The following is an 18,676-nucleotide window of genomic DNA, read 5'->3' on the forward strand; positions in this document are numbered from 1 at the left end:
TTGGTACAAAGTGGTGGATGACATCATTTACTATAAGAATTGGATATTTTTAGTGTTGGAATCCAAATTAAAGTAGAGCTTGAAGGAGGTACATGACTCACCCTTGGAAGGACACGGGCTTCCTCAAAACGTACAAACATCTCAGGGAGAGGTTTTCATGGAAAGGGCTTAAAGAAGACATGTTGCAGTATATAAGAGAGTGTGCGGTCTGTCAGCATAACAAATCTAAACATACTCCACCTGTGGGGTTATTGCAACCATTGCCAATTCCAGAACATAAGTGAGAAAGTATCTCAATGGATTTCATAACTGGACTTCCCAAGGTGAATGGAAAAGATTGTATCTTCATGATGGTTGACAGATTGACAAAGTACGCACATTTCTTCGCCATCCCCTCAGATTTTCAGTCCGCACAAGTTGTCAATTTGTATTTTAGAGAAGTCTTTCATCTGCACGAGTTACCCTGAAACATTGTCAGTGATCGGGATGGACTATTCATTAGCATCTTCTAGACAGAACTATACGGTTGGTAGGGACGAAATTGTCACCAAGTACTAGTTACCACCCTCAAACAGATGGACAAACAGGGATTGTGAACAAGTGGCTTGAAGGTTATCTTCGGAACTATGTTTCGGCACACCAATGGGCGTGGATCACATGGCCACACCTAGGGGAATATTGTTACAATACAACGTACCACATGTCCATTGGAATGGCACCATTCAAAGCTCTATACAGGTACGAACCCCTTTCCTCCATTGACAGAGTTATAGGTGACAGTCCCGCATTGAGGGCGAGGGACCAGCTTAAGGAGGGATAGGACATCCTTAGATACTTGAAGGAAAACTTACAACGGGCACAAAATTGACAGAAGATGTACATCAACAGACACTGAATGGAGAGGAGCTTCGAAGTAGGGGATTTGGTCTATCTCAGGCTCCAACCATACCAACAATCCTCATTGAAAGAAAAGAGAAAAGAAAAAATGAACCCATGATTTTATGGCCCCTATTGTGTAGTTCGTCATATTGTTGAAGTCGCCTATGAGCTGGAACTTCCAAAGGGGAGCCGTATTCATAACGTCTTTCGTGTTTCATGCTTGAAGAAGGCCATGGGGCAGAATGTCATGGTAGCCACAGAGTTTCCGCCACTCAATGAAGAAGGAAAGCTCATATTGGAATTAGCTGAGATCATCAAAGTACGTAACAAGACCCAACGAAACTGCACGATGAAGGAATATTTGGTACATTGGAAACACTTGCCATTGGAGGACGTGACGTGGGAGGGTGAGCACATTCTTCAGCACGTGGCATTGTATTTGCTTGAGGACAAGCAAAATTTGGGACGGGAGGACTGTAATGTTCCTGTTATAAAATAAATCATTAATCAAACTACTGTTAATGTGTTGATTGAGTTAATATATCTTGGACCCATTTTTGTTTTGTTTTTGTAGTTTGTGCTACCTTCGGCTATCTTTGTACACCCTCGAAAAGTTTTCCCTGATGGGTATTTAAGCACGTCTTGTAGTTAGTCATTAGGTATGCAATTTGGATTATTTTCTCGATATTGTGAATTCCTATTGGAGTTCTCTGTTGTTCACCATTTCGGAAGTGAAAGACCTTCCCTATTTGGTTTATCTAGTTTCAGTGGGATTCAACACTCACCCTATTTTGTACCTGTAACACTTTGCTCGGATTTGGCAAATCGGAGCATCATCTTTTGGCAAATACTAATTGAAGGTTACTTGTGTTCTAATTTGCATTATTATTTGATTCTATTTGATAAATTTGGATCTCTAAGTTTAGATTGCATTATTGAGTTTTTCCTTCCATCCGCACACTATTCATCTTTTCGTACTCTAGGAGAATAGTCAAACAAAACTATACATCAGTGTACGGAAAGGGAACAACACATCACTGTACGGCATCCTTGTGTTCCATACGGCCTTCCTCTATTGCATAATATAATTGACCGTACAACCCTCCTGTTGCATGGTATCTTGACCATACGGCCTTCCTATTGCACAACCATTCATTCATATCGTACTTCTTCTCCACCACCCCCACCATACATCAAGTTGCACCACCATATGGCCTCTTGGTTGTCACTTTTGTAGTGTTCTCGTATCGCACAGCCACCATAGCCTCCTCACCATATGACTACTCTGCACACTATATGACATTGACCCTAATCCACCATATGGCATTCATCCACTCCACCCTATCTGTCACCGTACTATCACTAAGCAACTGTACGCCTTCCTCCACCCTCCAATTCCATATGGCCCACAGTTCAGCTACACTGTGCAATCATACTATATGTGCATATCGTACAATCCTATCGGCTTGAGGACAGTCGAGTCACGACACAAAGGTCATGAACATTACATAGATGCCTTCAAAGAAATAATTTTTTTTTTGTAGAAATAGAGAGCTCAAGAAGCCCATGTAACTATAGCCGCAAGATAGGTTAAACCCCAAATAGTGAGCAAGAGAGGTCATGACCCCTTCAAATGGAAGCAGGAAGAGATGAACAAGCCGAGAGTCACAGCTTATCTCAAAGAAACACAAAACCTTCATTCAAGAAAAGCTCAGTCCGCAATGTACCTATAAGTAACAACAGAAAGGTTGCCATGAAATCTTGAAAGGTAAGCAGTAGTTTGAAGTTTTTTAATAATTATCTTCAATGGATTCCATCAAATATCATCAACTTCTTGTAAATTGCTAGATTTTTGGGCGGAATTAATCAATGCAAAATGGGTAAATGTCATAGCAAAAGGATAAAATCGGCAAGCCAAGATATCATGGAAGTAACATTCTGAGATGTTTTTACCTTTGTTTTTAGAAAACCCTCACTCATGGCAGCATCAAATCCCAAAAGTTCTAAAGAATGCCAGTAAAACTAAGCAAAGAAACAAGCAATGGTTGCCACAAAGCTCTAGATATCTAAGAAACAACAAGAGAAGTGGAGGAAGAGAGGTGAATAAGGGAATTTCTTCAATGTCAGCTCTGAGTAGAAACTCCAAATTTGCGCAAAAGTCACATGACAACTACAGCTGAAATCTTCAAGAAATTCAGTCATGGCGGGAATGTAAAAGAAATACAAACCCCTAAAGGTTTCTTCTCAAATGCTTCCAGAAAGTTGGAGTAACAAATGCGAAGATGCTTTTGTTTTACGATTGTCTTCATAATACTTGGAGTATATGCAGCCATGTTTTCTTTTCCTGGCCTAGTGGTGTTTCTTCTTTTTTGCCTTTGTTTTTATTAATAAAACATGTCTTAGCTAACCAAATGGCTATTAAGCTTAGGGATTATAACATATGTTTTGTTGTTAATGTTGCATCTTTTTATTGTAATTAATATTTACTTATATTGATAGTTTATAAATCAATTAAGTAAATATTAATTTTTTATTCAAAGTTAATATTGTGTTTTGAAACTGGAAGTAAAGATTAAATGACTCATATTCATTGACACATAAAAATTCAATAAAAGGGAAGGAGTCTTCTAGTTTGATAAAGTCCTAATTAAGAGGTAAATGAGTCATTATTTTCAACCAAGTGGCAAAATCAATTAGAGTCATGAGGAGTATTTCTAGGAGGCAACTGAAGGTCGAATTTGACCTTACCAAGGTAGTTTGGAGGTCTTTATGGCCAGTTGGAGCATTTTATGAGCAGTTTGACATGAGTCATGGGTTTCATATTGACTTAGTGGAGTTTATGAGGTAGTTAGTGATCTTTTTTGTGGTTATGATTCCTTTTCTGGAAGCTTTTTCATCGATTCAACCCCAAAGGGTTTGTACTTAGTCTTTTGGGACTTCTTTCAGTTTCTCAGTTCTGATTATGCAGAAAAGGATTCTTATGACATTTTATGTCCTTGTATTTTTTGATATCATTCTGTAACTCGACTTTTACATTTTGAATATAGATTGACTAGATCATTTGTGGAGAATCCTTTTGAAAGTCAGGCTTCTTTCTTTTTGTCCCTTTGTGTGAATATTTGATTGATGAAGTGGGAAGTCAATCTTTGGATTCCTTCTTTCTCACCCAATTGTAGGGTGTACTTTGTTTGCAAGTTATATTTCGTGTCTTCTACTTTGAGATAGTTATGTGAATGTCTTTTTGTTCCTCAACTCTCATTATTAGGACCTTACTGTGAAATATTTATGCAAACCTATATAAGGGGGATCTTACCTGTCTACAAGGGAGATTTTACTAGTTATTATTAGTTGTATGTTCAATATTCGAAAGTTTTGGTGTATCACCTATTAGCTTAAGTTCAAATTTTTTAAAAGCTTTCTTTCTGCATCTCTTTGCCTTTTCCACTCAAGTTTAGTTTTTTTTTAGTATTCAAAGTTTAGGTGATTATTATAAGGAAAAGTCCACCACCACCTATGAGTGATTCAATATTGACTGAAATTTCTAGTTCATTTCTGTGAGTTTAATAGAGTGCAAGTTCATGGCCTCAACAGGTCCACCAAGATTTTTTGTTTCACACTTCTTCCATGCGGGGTTCTTGATTCGTGCCACCTATTCTATTCCACGATGACCACAATGGATTGTAAGGCCTCTTGGCCCTCAAGCAACCTCTCCAACAAATTAAAGTAGCTAGCATATCTAGTCTCAGTGGGCTTGACAATTTCTTTCTTTGTAAATGTTCTGAATAATGCAAGAGATGTGTGATTATTGCAAATAAACATGTGCACATCTTGAGTCTCACATATGAATGCCTTAATCCAATCAATTTTACCAATGTCCTTCAAGGTATTATTCAATGCATGTACACAACATGGAGTCTAAAAAATATGTCTATAAGTATTCTCCACCATCAAACTGGCTGACTTACACAACTAGGCTGAATCAGTGACTACTTTCACAATATTTTTAGATCCAATCTCTTCTATAGCATCCTTTATAATCTGAAATTGAAAGGATGCATCCTTCTTTTTCCTTGAATAATCAATAGCTCGAAGAAAATAAGAGTCTATTGTCCTAGTGACGATAAGATTGACGAGTGGCTAATGTTTGATATCAGTCCACCCATCCATGATGATAGAGCATCCATTAGTCATCCATGTTTGTTTCATTTCCTCCACTAAAATACTTACTTTTGAATACTCTATCAAGGATAGTGGTGCATAGTTTTTTCTCACCAGGTGGTACAAATTATGAACCAGTAGCATATATATATCTTTGCACATTTGTTTATAAAATGAGGAACGTGTAACATGGTATGGTATGCCATGAGCAACAAGGAACCTACCAATAGATTCTTCAGCCTTCTCTTTTGCAGCCACATTAAACAAATCAGAAACAATAGTCTCTCTTTTACTTCTTTCCCTTTCCTTTAGTAGTGCTGGTTGTGTTTGTGCCCGTGGGGATTGTGCTACTCATAGGCGTTGTGGCTTGCAAATTCTCTCTTGGACTACCCATCTTCAGGTCATCCCTCTCCATGTGCAATCTAGTGGCCTCATTGTTTTCCTCTTCTATGATCAATTTACATCCTTTCACCCCTTGTCCACCTATCCATAAAAGGTGGCAATACACTCTAGTGTAGCACCCAAAATAGTGTTTGTGACATATATTGCACTCCCATTCCTTACTAACCCCTATATTTTTCTTCTTATCCTTGTCCACTTTTGTGACTAAATGTAGTAGAGGTTTCTTGGGTCAAACAGGCCTTTGGCATATTTTTTGAGGCTTGTGAAGGGCACTCAAATGAATTTGGATATGAGGTTGTTGTTGTTGCATGATCACCCACACTAACTAAAGCCCCTATGGCTGCCATAGACCTTATAGTTTTTCTTTGTGATCTATTATTAGCACTACTTCCCTCATACTCACTATCACTACTGCTGCACATATTTTTAGATTTGCAATGTGATGTAGTGCTGCAAGTCATTACAAATAAAAAAATCTCAATGTTTCCTTCAAAATGCCCTCTTTTTGAGATGAAAAAGTTGGAAAATGACAATAAATAGCTACATAGTTTGTAAAAAGCTAAAAAATGAAATACATACCTGGAATGAAGAAGGAATGAATGCAAAACCTCCCTTTGCAACTTCAAAATGCAATATTAGCTCACGGTTATAGCTGCTCTATGCTTTCCTCTTCCTCTTTGCAAATTTGTCAAAACTGCAAATGAAAAGTTGAAAGTGTTTTGAAGGTCACAATTGGGTTTCACATATTTTAGAAACATTTAGAAACAATGTGGGGCCCGGTGCCAAAGAAAAAATATAAATAAAAAGTTATTTTATGTGTTTTGATGCCATCCTATTTCTGCTAGGAAATCAAGGATGGTATTTTGTCTCGAGGACAAGCGAGGGATGGCATTTTCATACTGAGGAAAGCCATCTGTTTCATCGTTACTAGCTGGGCGTGAACGTTGTTTTTGATACTATTTTTGATGAAGGCAAATAGGGGACAGCATCAGGGATGGAAAAATCCATCCCCATGTCTTTGTCTCATCCCCAGGACGGGATCAAATCCAAGAAAGGTCAGCAACATGTCCCTGTGGAGCACTAATTATGATACTACCTCTCAGATGTCAGTAGGTATGACACCTTTCAAAGTCTCTATAGCTATGAGCCTTCGTCATTTGTGGATCTGGCATTGGTTGATAATCGCGCACTGAGGGCTAAGGATTGGTTAATGGAAAACTTTGGATATCCTGAGATCTCTCAAGGACAACTTGTGGAGGGCTTAGAACTAATAGAAGATGTATGCTGACCAACATAGGGTTGAGAAGAGTTTTGAGGTTGGCGATCTAGTATACCTCTGACTTCAACCATTCAAAAAATCCTCCCTAAAGAAATGTAGTGTGGAGAAGTAGAAGCACGCTTCTATGGACCCTATAGAGTGGTTTGTAGGGTGGGTGAAGTTCCCTACGAATTGGAACCTACTAAGGGGCGTCATATTCACTATTGTGCCTCAGGAAGGCAGCAGACAATGTGTCACGATGATAATGGAACTACCACCCAATGATGAAGAGGGGAAACTAATTTCGGAGCTGGTTGAGATCATTGATGTTAGAGAGAAGCAACTTATGTTGTGCACCATTGAGGAATTCCTAGTGTGATAGGACCTACCTATCGACGATGCCACTTGGGAAGGCGAATAGATTCTAGAGCATCCTAGTCTGCAATTGCTTGAGGGGAAGCAATTCTTGGGTTAGGATGGTGGTAATGTCCCCATTATTATTAAATAATTTAATTTAATAATTATGTGTATATGGCCTCAAAAATCAATATTCCTATCTCTTGGGCCCTTTTTATTCTTGGCATCGGTTTCGTTGTGTCAGCACATTTGTAATCCTTTGGCAAGTTCTAGAGCCATAAATATGGATGGATTAGTCTTTGTTGTAGGTATGTGAGTTTGACATTTTTCATTATATGTGCGAATTCATGTTCAAGTTCAGTTGTTTGCCATTTTGGAGGTGAACGACCCTTCTAACTTGGTATTCGTAATTTTGGTGGGAGCTGAAGTGCTATCATTATTAATTGAATTTCCTTTTGCATATGCCAATCTGCATATATTTGATCTGTCACATATATTGAAGGAAATAATTGGTCATTGCCATCATAGCAATACAATTGTTGTTGTTTTCCTTACAATAGTGTGTTCTGTACAAAAGAGTCTGCACGCATGTGAACTCGAAGAATATAGCCATATGGTTATCTACCCCCATTATGTCAAGTCACCAACAAGTGTTTGAAGTGTGGGCCCATGGTGATGTATGGTTGCACCAAATCATAAGGTAGATAGGCAGTCATATGGCTTGTGTCGTATGGGTAAACAAGGGCATTGTACAACCTACAGACAAAGTCATCCGTGACTAGGTTATACCGTACGACCATCATTGCCAAATTGTGGAGTGTTCTCGATAATTGGCTGCTAGTTGAAGGGATTGTGCGGTCAAGGAGTGATGTATTTGAGGGTGGTATAGACTAGAGAGGCCTTAGTGCACGAAGGGCTAAAGTCAGGAGTGTTGTACAAACCAGTTAGAGGCTTGGTACATTACATGTTCCGACACTAATGAAGAGATAGGAAACTTGCATTTGAAAAATTTTGTGTTTCCGTGTAGACAAACGAATGGGTCAAAAAAAGCCCATTATGTGAAAGAGCTCAATTATACTTGGAAAGATTACTTGCAAGTGGCAATTAATGGTAAGGCTTGACTTATTAGTGGTGTAACCAAGAGTTGGGTCTCATCATCCAATGTGTGAGATAGGTAGATGGGTAGTTCTCAAAGAATTTTGGGATGAAAGAATGTGTGCTTTTTGCTGAAAACAAGTAGTTGAAAATGGGTGGCACATTATCTTTGAATGTGCTGCTTACCACTATATATATGGTCAATATGGGGACAATTGGAAGGATGGTTGTCTAAACCATAGTTCCAAGAATCACGGCGATTCATGCGATTCACGCGATTCGGCGATTCGATTGAAGCCAAACAATTTTTTGTGAATCGGTGAATCGAATCAGCGATAAAGGGTTTATGAAATAAGTTACTCACTAAATTTCGAGGGTTTTTTAAATTTTCCGATTCATGGCCGATTCGATTCCGATTCATGGCCAATTCACGATTTGATTCGGCCTTGCCGATTTCGATCCGATTCCGATTCTTGTTACTTTGGTCTAAACCAACTTTTCTAGGAAGAAAGGCTTCAAAAAACTCCATATTTCTTGATAAGGATCCTTAACCAGAGATGTGACATTGAGAAGAACATGAAACTTTATTGTACAATCTCTTAAACTTGATTCTACAATGACTATAGTCCTAAAACAAGCACCGGCTCCTTGACCACCACAAAATATTTCTATATAGGTAATGGTTGATAGTATTTGAACCATAGTAATGAGACTCACCGTGAGTCGTCCGAGTCAGCGAGTCAAGTTACCTCAGCCGGGTCAAAATGACTCGTGACCCTGGCTTGGCGGATCAACTCAGCTGACTCACCTAGGTGACTCAGCTGACTCATCTGACTCGGCTGATTTTTAATTTTTTTGCCTTTGTGGTTATGTAATCGATGTATGTTACGTATGTGATCAAATTACCTTCTATTTTATGATGTTATTGTGTCTTTAATCTTTATTCAAGAATGGGTGCATGGAATTAATTTAAATCTAAAACAATCTCTAAATTTCAAGGGTTTTACGATTTTGCCGAGTCACTACTGAGGCATAGGTGAGTCCGAGCCAGGCCACGAGTCAAGTTACCCTTGTTGAGTCCAAGCCGGATCCGAGTCTCGTTACTTTGATTTGAACTGTCTACTTGTCTTTGGGGTTATTTAAAGTATTAGCCATTTTGACTAGCTTGTTATAAGAAAAAAAATGGTAAAGAAAAAAATATGAAATCTTATTATACATATAAATAAATAAAAAACAAGAAGCATTTTAATTAAAATTCTTAAATTTTAATTTTGACAAAAATATTAAAAATTCCTTTGAAAGCTTCAAATAATATCACAAATTACTTACTTGTGATTGATTGTAAACATTTCCACAAGTTAGTTCCTTGCCATAGTATCTATTACATGACTTTGACACCTTTTGAATTCATCTCCTATCAAATTAAAATAGCTAGCTTCACAAATGCAACTGGTAAAATGGGATGATATTTATTGATGAGAATTAATCTCATTTGAGAGATGAATTTTCTTAAAACATGGACTGTTTTCATCTTTTTGACAACTATAATGGATGCACAAGCTAGCATTAGTTAGGTTGAAGGAAATTAGTCAAAACTCCTGTGGGCCATTATTGTTGTAAGAGCCTTCTTTAATGCATAACAGCATATTTCTTTAATCATACTTGATTATAGCTAACTTTGACCCCTATTTATCAAATATTAGTGGCTCCTATGAACTGGTTAAATAAATCGTGTCTTATAGGTAATGGATATCACTCATCACAAGAATTTCACTGAAAATGTTCTATTCTGCAAATCCACATATTCTTATGGCTTCATATTTCTTTTTCAAGAAGATCGTCACACTGATAGTTGAATTGGATCTTCACAAGGGCATAGGCATGAAAAGTGCCAGCTAAAACTATTGACTTGTGAATGCAATTGGAAAAAAACTTAAAAAGTGAATGCAAGTCATTCTACCTATCTAAATACACACAAAATCAGAATGTTAATGCACATTAAACTTTATTGCAAAATATGCATTATACACTTTTTTAATTGTTTAAGCAATACTGATTTCTTATTGGTGGCAGGAAAGCTATGGACCTATTTGTCATTTATGAAATCTCCCATACTTGACACCAAACCTTCCCTTGCCCAAAAGAGAGAAAGAAAGTGACACTTAAGTTTTTGAAAATTGACCATACCATTACAGCGTCAATATAACCATGTGCGATCTTGCTCTGAATTTATTCTATGTTGGATGAATTGTTGGTACAAATTATGTTGCCCCTAGCATTTGTAACTTACTGCAGTGATATTCCTTCTTATCATTGTAATGCTATGAAATAAATATGATAAAACTGTAAAAGGCTTATAGAAACAAGTATTATTCTCATTCAGATGGTGGATCAAAGTGTGATTTGAAACATTCATTCAAAAATTTCTACAGCTGTTACCAAAATCTACATAATTTGCATGCCATCAGAATAACCATATGTTCATCTAATATGGTAATTGACAAAATGATTAAAATTGCATAAATCTAATTAGGTGCTTTAGCTTTAGTCTCTGATAGAGAATGTATAATATGCCTAATAATCAGTGGGAAGTAAGGTCGTGGTAAATATTTCAGACTTGAAATGTTCCAGCATATTCTGAATTTTCTGTGGCAACGAACATTCAAATATCAATACTATCTAAGATAATGAAAGAGCTCGTATATTTGACAGTTAGTGGGAATACTTCTGCAGGACTCATGTCAGCAGCTTGTAACCCGCCTTGAAAGTATTAGTAAAATGCTTTCATCAACAAGTGGAAAGCCTACATGGCAGGAGCTCATTGCAAAAGCTTTAGATATTGGTATTGATCTTCAAGCTCGGGGTCGAATTTATCCTGGACCAGGCCCCAATGGACCCTTTCAGTATGTATTATTTATTCTTTTTTAAGAATTCAATCTTCTATATTTATTATTTAGTGTTCCTGTGCACATTGTGCAATAGTTGAAATTTCATTGAGTTTTTTCCTAATAAATATTGAAGAAATACAAAATCAGAAATGTAAGTCACATCAGTTACACCATAATGCATTGCAATAATCTGAAGGCAGTACTAGTTTCCTATCAGGCTAAGATGTTTCTTTGTATGTTGTCTAACTTAATGTTTTTCTTAGACTTAAATGAAAAATAATGCTAAAATCAAGATAATTCGTTTGGTTCTTTTTCCTTTCCCAAAATCTAGAAGTGACATTCATAGTTCAAAATTCTGACACCAATAATTTGGAAGAGCCAATAAGTTTCAAAAATCTGACTTGGAAAAAAGTAGGGAAAATCTCAGGAAATTTGTCCAAGATAAAAAAGCATATAAATTTGTAAAATGTTCTTCATAATCACTCATACTACTAAATTTAAGGAACCTATGACTGATTTCCTTCACATATAGATAAAACAAGACTTTAAACACATCATCATGGAGATCGAATTCAATACAAATATGCATATCAACTTCAACTTTCAATATAAATAAAAACTAACAAGCTGTAATAACTATAATCTATTTCTTCTATGACGAAAGATCCTAAATATCTATATGGTCATGGGTGGTGTTCTTGAATCAGATGGTAGTGATGTGACTTCTCATTGAGGGGAAACATTGTCCTCGATTGGAAACTCAGGTATAGGAACATAATGTGAATGAGATGAATCTTTGACTAGTAGCTCACCTTCCACCAAATCACATGCACAAATCAAACATCCATTATGTGTTCCTTTGTACAACAATGTTTGTCTCTTTCCAAGAGAATAATATTAAATAAACCATGTTAGTGAGGAGGAAAATAGTTTGACAGGACAGGGAAAACAAATATAAACTCAAAATGGCCAGAGTTGTGATTTAATGTGCTAAAGCTAAAATATGGGGGGCAATAATACTGTCCTTTTTTTCTTGTTTCTTAAAGTGTGTTTTTCTGTCACACATCTGCCTTGATAAGCTTGCAAGTCTGAGAAAAGTATCCAAGTTGGGCATAGGGCTTTTTCAGGACCATTGCAGATCCAGTTTCATGATTCTGCACGGGTCTTCAGCAAGCCCATCAAACTGGTATTTTTTACATCAATAAAACTATAAAAATTTAATTCTTGTTTTAGAATTCTGTTTGTTGCATAACCTCTGTCATTTGATTGAATATTACATTGAACATTGTGAAGATTTTTCCTACTGCTGACTAGATGTATTGTCTTCCTTATCTGACAACCGCCTTTGATTTTTCCTAGCCTTATAGATAGAGGTAGTTACAGTTATACTGTAAAGTTTACTCATTAATATATTGATTTTGAAGTTTATATCAAAAAAGTCAATGGCATGACATGAAACTTCTCAAGTTGCAAAACATTAAATGTACATGATGGTTGAGTAAATATACAATTAGTATTCCTGGCACGGAAATGTTAACTTGTTATAGGAATTGACAAAAAGGGTGCTCTTCTAGGTATGTCTCATTTGGAGCTGGTGTCACGGAAGTAGAAGTTGATGTGCTAACTGGTTAGTAATATTCTCTTTAGGCTGGAAATTGTTGAATATTGCCAGAAATTTTATGCATGGCACTGCTTTTTTTGTGAATCTTTACAAATTAGAGTAGAGAGAAAATTTTCTTATTACTTTCTATGGTTTTTTAGTACTTATGTTGCATGTTTCTTTTATAGGAGAAACACTTATTTTGAGGGCAGATGTTCTACTGGATTGTGGAAAGAGCTTAAATCCTGCTGTGGACATTGGACAGGTACTTGTTAGTTTCCTCTCCATGCTTCCACCTCCCATGGAATTCTTCTCCTAGAAAACAACATTTCAGGGTGTTGAAAGTGGAATCTTTTACTCTGGATCCCATCATGGCCTACTTAATGATATATTCAAAGATGTGAATCCAAGTGCATCTGGGAAAAAAAAGTGTGAAAACATAAAAACCGTATTTCCAAAAACATGAACAAAAGTAAGAAAGTAAAAACTATTCCAAATGTGTAATGCATTCTAATAAATCTTGTATTTCTTTACCGTCTTTTCCATGAATTTGTCATTGTAGTCAAAATAAAGTAACTATTGTCTTTAGTACTTGTTAAAGCTTAGTTGGGTTGGGTAGTTAGGAGGCGAGGGAATGCGTCGGTTGATTTTCCCAACCAACCGACCCTTCTATAAGTACTTGGAATATTGTCAATGTACTCATGATGTTTTTGGTATTAATAAAGAAACCATTTCCTCGCCTCCTAACTACCAAGCCCAACTAAGCTTTAACAAGTACTAAACACAATAGTTACTTTATTTCAACTACACTCTTTCTTCCGTATGGCAATTTGAAACTTGGCTACCTTTGTACACTGTCCTTTCTTCCAGATCCATGCGAGCTGATTTCCTAGTGTTCTCCTTCATATGGCTGCCCTGCCCCGTACTCGTATGGATGCTTGTTCCTCCTCTTGTATGGATGTGTCTTCCTCCTCCCATACAGATGCCTATTCCTTCCGTATAGATGCCTCCTCCTGCCGTATGGCTGGCTTCTCCTCAATTACTTCCTCTTGTCGTATGGATGCCTCCTCCTGGCATATGGCTACCTTCTCCTTCCGTATAGCTATCTTCTCCTTCTGTATGGCTATCACCTTTGATCCTTGGAACTGTCCTTGTACGGCCACTCTTCCCTCTTTGTGTGCACATACGACTATTGCTTCCTTTGGGAGCGCCGCTATGTGAAGTCCGGTGTGAAGTATAATAGGTTGTGGAGCAACCTCTTTATAGGAATTAGGGTGAGTTTTCTTGCTTCTCACATTTTTCTTTCCTTCTTTGTTTATTTCCTCCTTCCGTACTTATAAAGTAGCTGATTACTTGTTTATTTCTTTCTTCATATACTTTTAACTTAGACCCATTTACTAGGTCTCTGATAGGTTTATTATCTAGAGTAGATAACTTTATTACCTCGTTCTCTTTTATTTCTGATATTCTAAATGGTCCTTGCTAGCGAACTTTAAATTTTCCGAGCTTTATTTCATTTTTTTCCATTATACCTAAGTAGCAGTTGGCCTTGTTTAAAATTCATCTTCTTCAAATGTTTGTCATGCCAAAATTTTCACTTTTGTTGGGCCACCTTCGTACTCCATTGAGCAAGTGTCCTCCTTTCGTCTAGTCTGAGTGAAGTATATTGTCTCTCCTTAAGACTTTCCTCGTCGCCCAATCTGTTTTGAACTGCTACCCTCAAACTTGGTACTATATGTTCCATTCATAAGATGAAAGGGAGTGTATCTAGTAGTGACCTTATAAGTAGTTCTGTATTCCCAGACCACCGCCATAATTCTTTCTTCCCAATCTTGCCCTTCTACTCCACAAGTTTTATATAGGATTGCCACTATTACTTTGTTTGTGGCCTCTGCTTGGCCGTTTGCCCTTGGATTGTAAAGACTCGAGAAAGAATGAAATTTTTTATACTCACTTGTCATCATCCTGATGTTGTGATCTACAAAATGTACTCTATCACTTGTCAACTGGAGTGGAATCCCAAATCTCGTGACTATTTGCTCATACAAAAATCTAGCTATGCTAAGAGCAGTGTTGTCCGGAAGGGCCCGCACTTCAGCCCATTTTGTCAGGTACTCTATTGCCACCACTATGTACTTACACTGATGGCTTTTGCTTATCGGTAAGGGCCCCAAAAAGTCTAGTCCCCACAATTCAAATAATTCTTGTGGTTGGGACGAAAATAGTGGCATGAAGTCTCTTTTGAGCAATTTTCCTACTCTCTGACAAGTGTTGTAGCTCAATACCCATTCCCTTGCATCTGCATGCAATGTCGGGCACCAGAGTCCCACCAAGAGTACATTCCTTGCCGTAGTATCCAGTCCCATGTGACCTCCCGCCAATCCTTCATGAGATTCTTTAAGAACTCCTGAAATTTCTTCCTCCACCACACACCTCAGTATTCCATCCGGTCACGTTTTGTACAATAACCCTTCAATTAGCTGGAATGAGCTACTTTTTAAGGCAATTTTTCTCCTCTCAGCTGCAAGCATTTCTCTTGGGAAGGTGGTTATTGATAAGTATTGTCCAATTTTTTCATACCATTGAGGTAACACAACAATCTGGGATAGGTGTGCATCTGGAAAATCCTCGCACACCCCACTGTCAGAGGCTTTTCTTGACTTGATTCTTGACAATTGATCAATAATTACATGAGTTTTTCCTGGTCGGACTATGATTTTGAATGTAAACTCTTGTAGTAGAATTAGCCATCTACTTACTCTCCCTTGGATCATTGGCTTGTTCACTAAGTACATTAGTGCTTGGTGGTCATCAAAAAATGTGAAGTTTGTAGCTAATAAGTAATGTCTAAATTTCTGTACTGCATATACCATACCTAATGCTTCCCTCTCCGTGGTAATATAGTTATGCTCTACCTTGGATAGAAGCTGCTTGCAAAATATATAGGATGATCAAGCCCTTCCTTCCCTGTTTGTGCCAAGGTGGCACCTATTGCATGATTGGATGCATCCACATGGACACAGAATTCTTTGTCCTAGTCGGGATATATGAGAATAGGGGCCTTGACTAATCTTTTCTTCAGTTCTTGGAAGGTACCTTCCTGCTCTTCCTTCCACCTAAACCGCTCTCCTTTCCTAGTTAATTTTTCCAATGACATTGACACTTCGGAAAATCCTTTTATAAACCTTCTATAGTATCCTACATGGCCCAGGAATGATTTGACACCTATTACATTCGACGGAGCTTCCATTTCCAAAATCACTTTGATCTTATCAAGATCTGTCTTCAATCCTTCTTTGCAAACAATATGCCCAAAAAGTCTATCGTGTGAAACCATAAACTTGCATTTTTTCGGATTGAGGATCAATCTTGCTCTTCGAAATTTCTCCTTGCATTCTCCAAGAATTTTGAGGTGTTGCTCCTACTCACTATAAACCGACTAGTCATCGAAGAAGGCTTTGTGTTAAGTGGGTTTTTAATATGTATTTACATATTTTAAACTTATTTAATTAATGTAAGTGGGAAAATCTAACTCATTTTCTTATGTTGTTGCATGTATAAGTTTATTTTAATTATATTAATGCATTTAAATGGGGTTTTTTCTAACGTTTACATCTTTTGAAATTACCACTTAATGAACATATTAAGTTAAAATACATGTTTTACTAATATGCAAATTTACTAGGTGCCGATTTTGGACCCAATTGCATGTGTATGTAATATTTAAAAACCCATTGCACTTAGCATAAACCAGAGTAACATTTTTTGACCCAACTACCAGCATTTTAAAATGTGTTTTCAAGTCTTAAAACCCCACCAAGGCAAAGTGGCAATTTTTTGCCGAATTGCATGTCTAAAAACATGTAAATGGTCTCCAAAAGTGCATTTTACACTAAGTTATTCACTAAAAGCTCATGGTGGCAATTTTCCAAGCAATCACATGAGTTTTAAAATGTGTATTTTCTTTCCAAAAGTGTGTTTAAGTGACTTTTAAAACCTTATAAGGAAAAATGGTGATTTTGGAGCACATTGCATATGCATTTGCATAAAAAAAATTCTATTTTTAACTTGCACTCTGCATTTGGAGGGTTTTTGGGCACATTTTTTCACATGCAAATGCAACCAAAAAGTGTGTTTTTACTTCATAACATGATAATTTTTATCAAACACCCAAAAGTGGCAAATTTTAGCCAAAAAACACATTTTTGGCTCTCAAAACTTAACTTTTTTGGGCATTTTTCTCCAAAAACAGGTTTTCCAGCTTTCAAATGTTCATATCTTGAGTATTTCTTGGTCGTTCTCTTTATGATCCAAGGGTTTTTTTTGCTTAGAATCACACAAAGAACACATTGGGGTACTAAAAAATGAAATTTGTTCAGTGTTTTCTTCATTTCTCAACCCATCTAGGGCACGTTTTTGCTAAAAAAGCCCTAGTTTTGAGCAATTTGCACCATTAAGCAACAAGTGATTGGACAAGGTAAGTTTGAAAGCATTTCCTATCCTTCCTAGCTTGCATTCAAGTCTTTTAAATCACTTGATATGCTTTGGACGTCATTTTCCAAATTCTTTGCATATGGCATTGGTTTGGTTAAAGTTTGTTCCAAGTTTTGGGCATTTAATCTCTCTAATTATCTCCACATGGTCAAATTCGAACTATGTTGTTTGGATTTCAAAATCTATTTAAGTCTTTGGCTTTGGACAAATCTTAAATCTTAAGTCTCTTGGATTTATTTCAGATTTGCTCAAGTTTTGGATAGACTTGTTTTTCTAATTCTTGGTGGAGTTGAGGTAAATTTCCTTGGTTATTTTCCTTAAGACATTTGTATGTATTTTCTTTGCTTGTTTGTGCACATCTTTGTCATTTTCATTTTCAGATTTGCATCTCTTTTTGTGTGCATGAAATTGGTCCTTCTATCCCTCTATCTTGTGTCTTTTTCTCCAAGTTGCATGTGCAAGGTTTTATTTACTTGCATATGCAGTCGGGTGTGAAATCCCGTTCTCAAAAGAAATGAAAGATCATCATTTTCCCCTCATGTGAATGCAAGTATAAATCCCACTAATATGCATTCCATGAACCTCCATATAGCTGCCCTATGGGTGAAGAAGAATTTCCCACATGCTTTCTGGATACATAGTATGACTTACACCTATTAAAAACATGCTATGTTTCCATTTCGTTACACTTCAGTCCTCATTTCCACATCTTAAAGCTCATTGTCTGCATATGCAATCCACTCCAAAAGACCCGTTTTTTGGTTTTCTACTCATTTTGAGCCATTATGAGCTTAACCTATTTGCTCATTTGCTGTCTGCAATCATCCTAAACACTTTCCCTATTCATACTTTTCCCAAATCCATGTTCTTGCACATCAAAAGCGAGAAATAGACCCATCTATGCTTGATGGAACATGCAATGGCTTTTTCTGGAAACTCAATAACGCCAACAAGCATAACCCCAAACATGCAAAGAATAAAGAGGAGCACGAAGCAAGAGTGATCACATGATGGAGCCTACGAGAAGGTGAAAGAATGATCACAAGCATAGTGTTTTCAAGCTAAAAAAGGTCAAAGAACACTCAACAGAACAATCAAGGATGCATATTCATTTTCCAATTCAAGATACTTCCACCAAACATGAGCACAACAATCGTAGAATATGGGGCATCTTGTAGTAACATGAAGACCAATAAAGCTTGATGTAATAGAATTTGTGTCTAAAAGACACTTAAAAGTATTATTTGTAATTGGAAAAACATGATGTAATTGCATGTGATAGTATGACGTGCAAATTTGTAACATGTAATCAAGTTGCAACTACATTAAGTGTGCAACTTTGGATAAAGTCAAAGTAGTTAGTTAGAGATAAGTCAAGGTGGTTGAAGTTCCACTTTTTTCTCCACCTTTCTCCTATTTTCCTATATAAAGGAGAGAGCTCATTGTAAATAATCATCTTTTGGCAAGGCAAGAAAATTCTGCCAGTTTATATGTGCACTCTAAAACTTTGTGCTTGAATGTAACTCTAAATTGCTATCAATAAAA

The 18,676-nt window shown here is 36.9% G+C and overlaps 1 protein-coding gene across 1 annotated transcript in view; it reads left to right on the forward strand.

Moving 5' to 3' along the window:
- LOC149543133 (uncharacterized) overlaps positions 1-18,676 on the forward strand; it is a 327,129-nt gene that overhangs the window by 304,628 nt on the left and 3,825 nt on the right. The window contains exons 21-23 of the mRNA XM_089798038.1: positions 10,883-11,052; positions 12,612-12,664; positions 12,826-12,902. Coding sequence (XP_089654164.1) covers positions 10,883-11,052; positions 12,612-12,664; positions 12,826-12,902 — 300 coding nt within the window. The remainder of the gene's footprint in view (positions 1-10,882; positions 11,053-12,611; positions 12,665-12,825; positions 12,903-18,676) is intronic.

Source organism: Cupressus sempervirens, chromosome 8, assembly GCF_028749045.1.
Source record: "Cupressus sempervirens isolate cs-2001-9-10 chromosome 8, ASM2874904v1, whole genome shotgun sequence".
Classification (NCBI taxonomy): domain Eukaryota; kingdom Viridiplantae; phylum Streptophyta; class Pinopsida; order Cupressales; family Cupressaceae; genus Cupressus; species Cupressus sempervirens.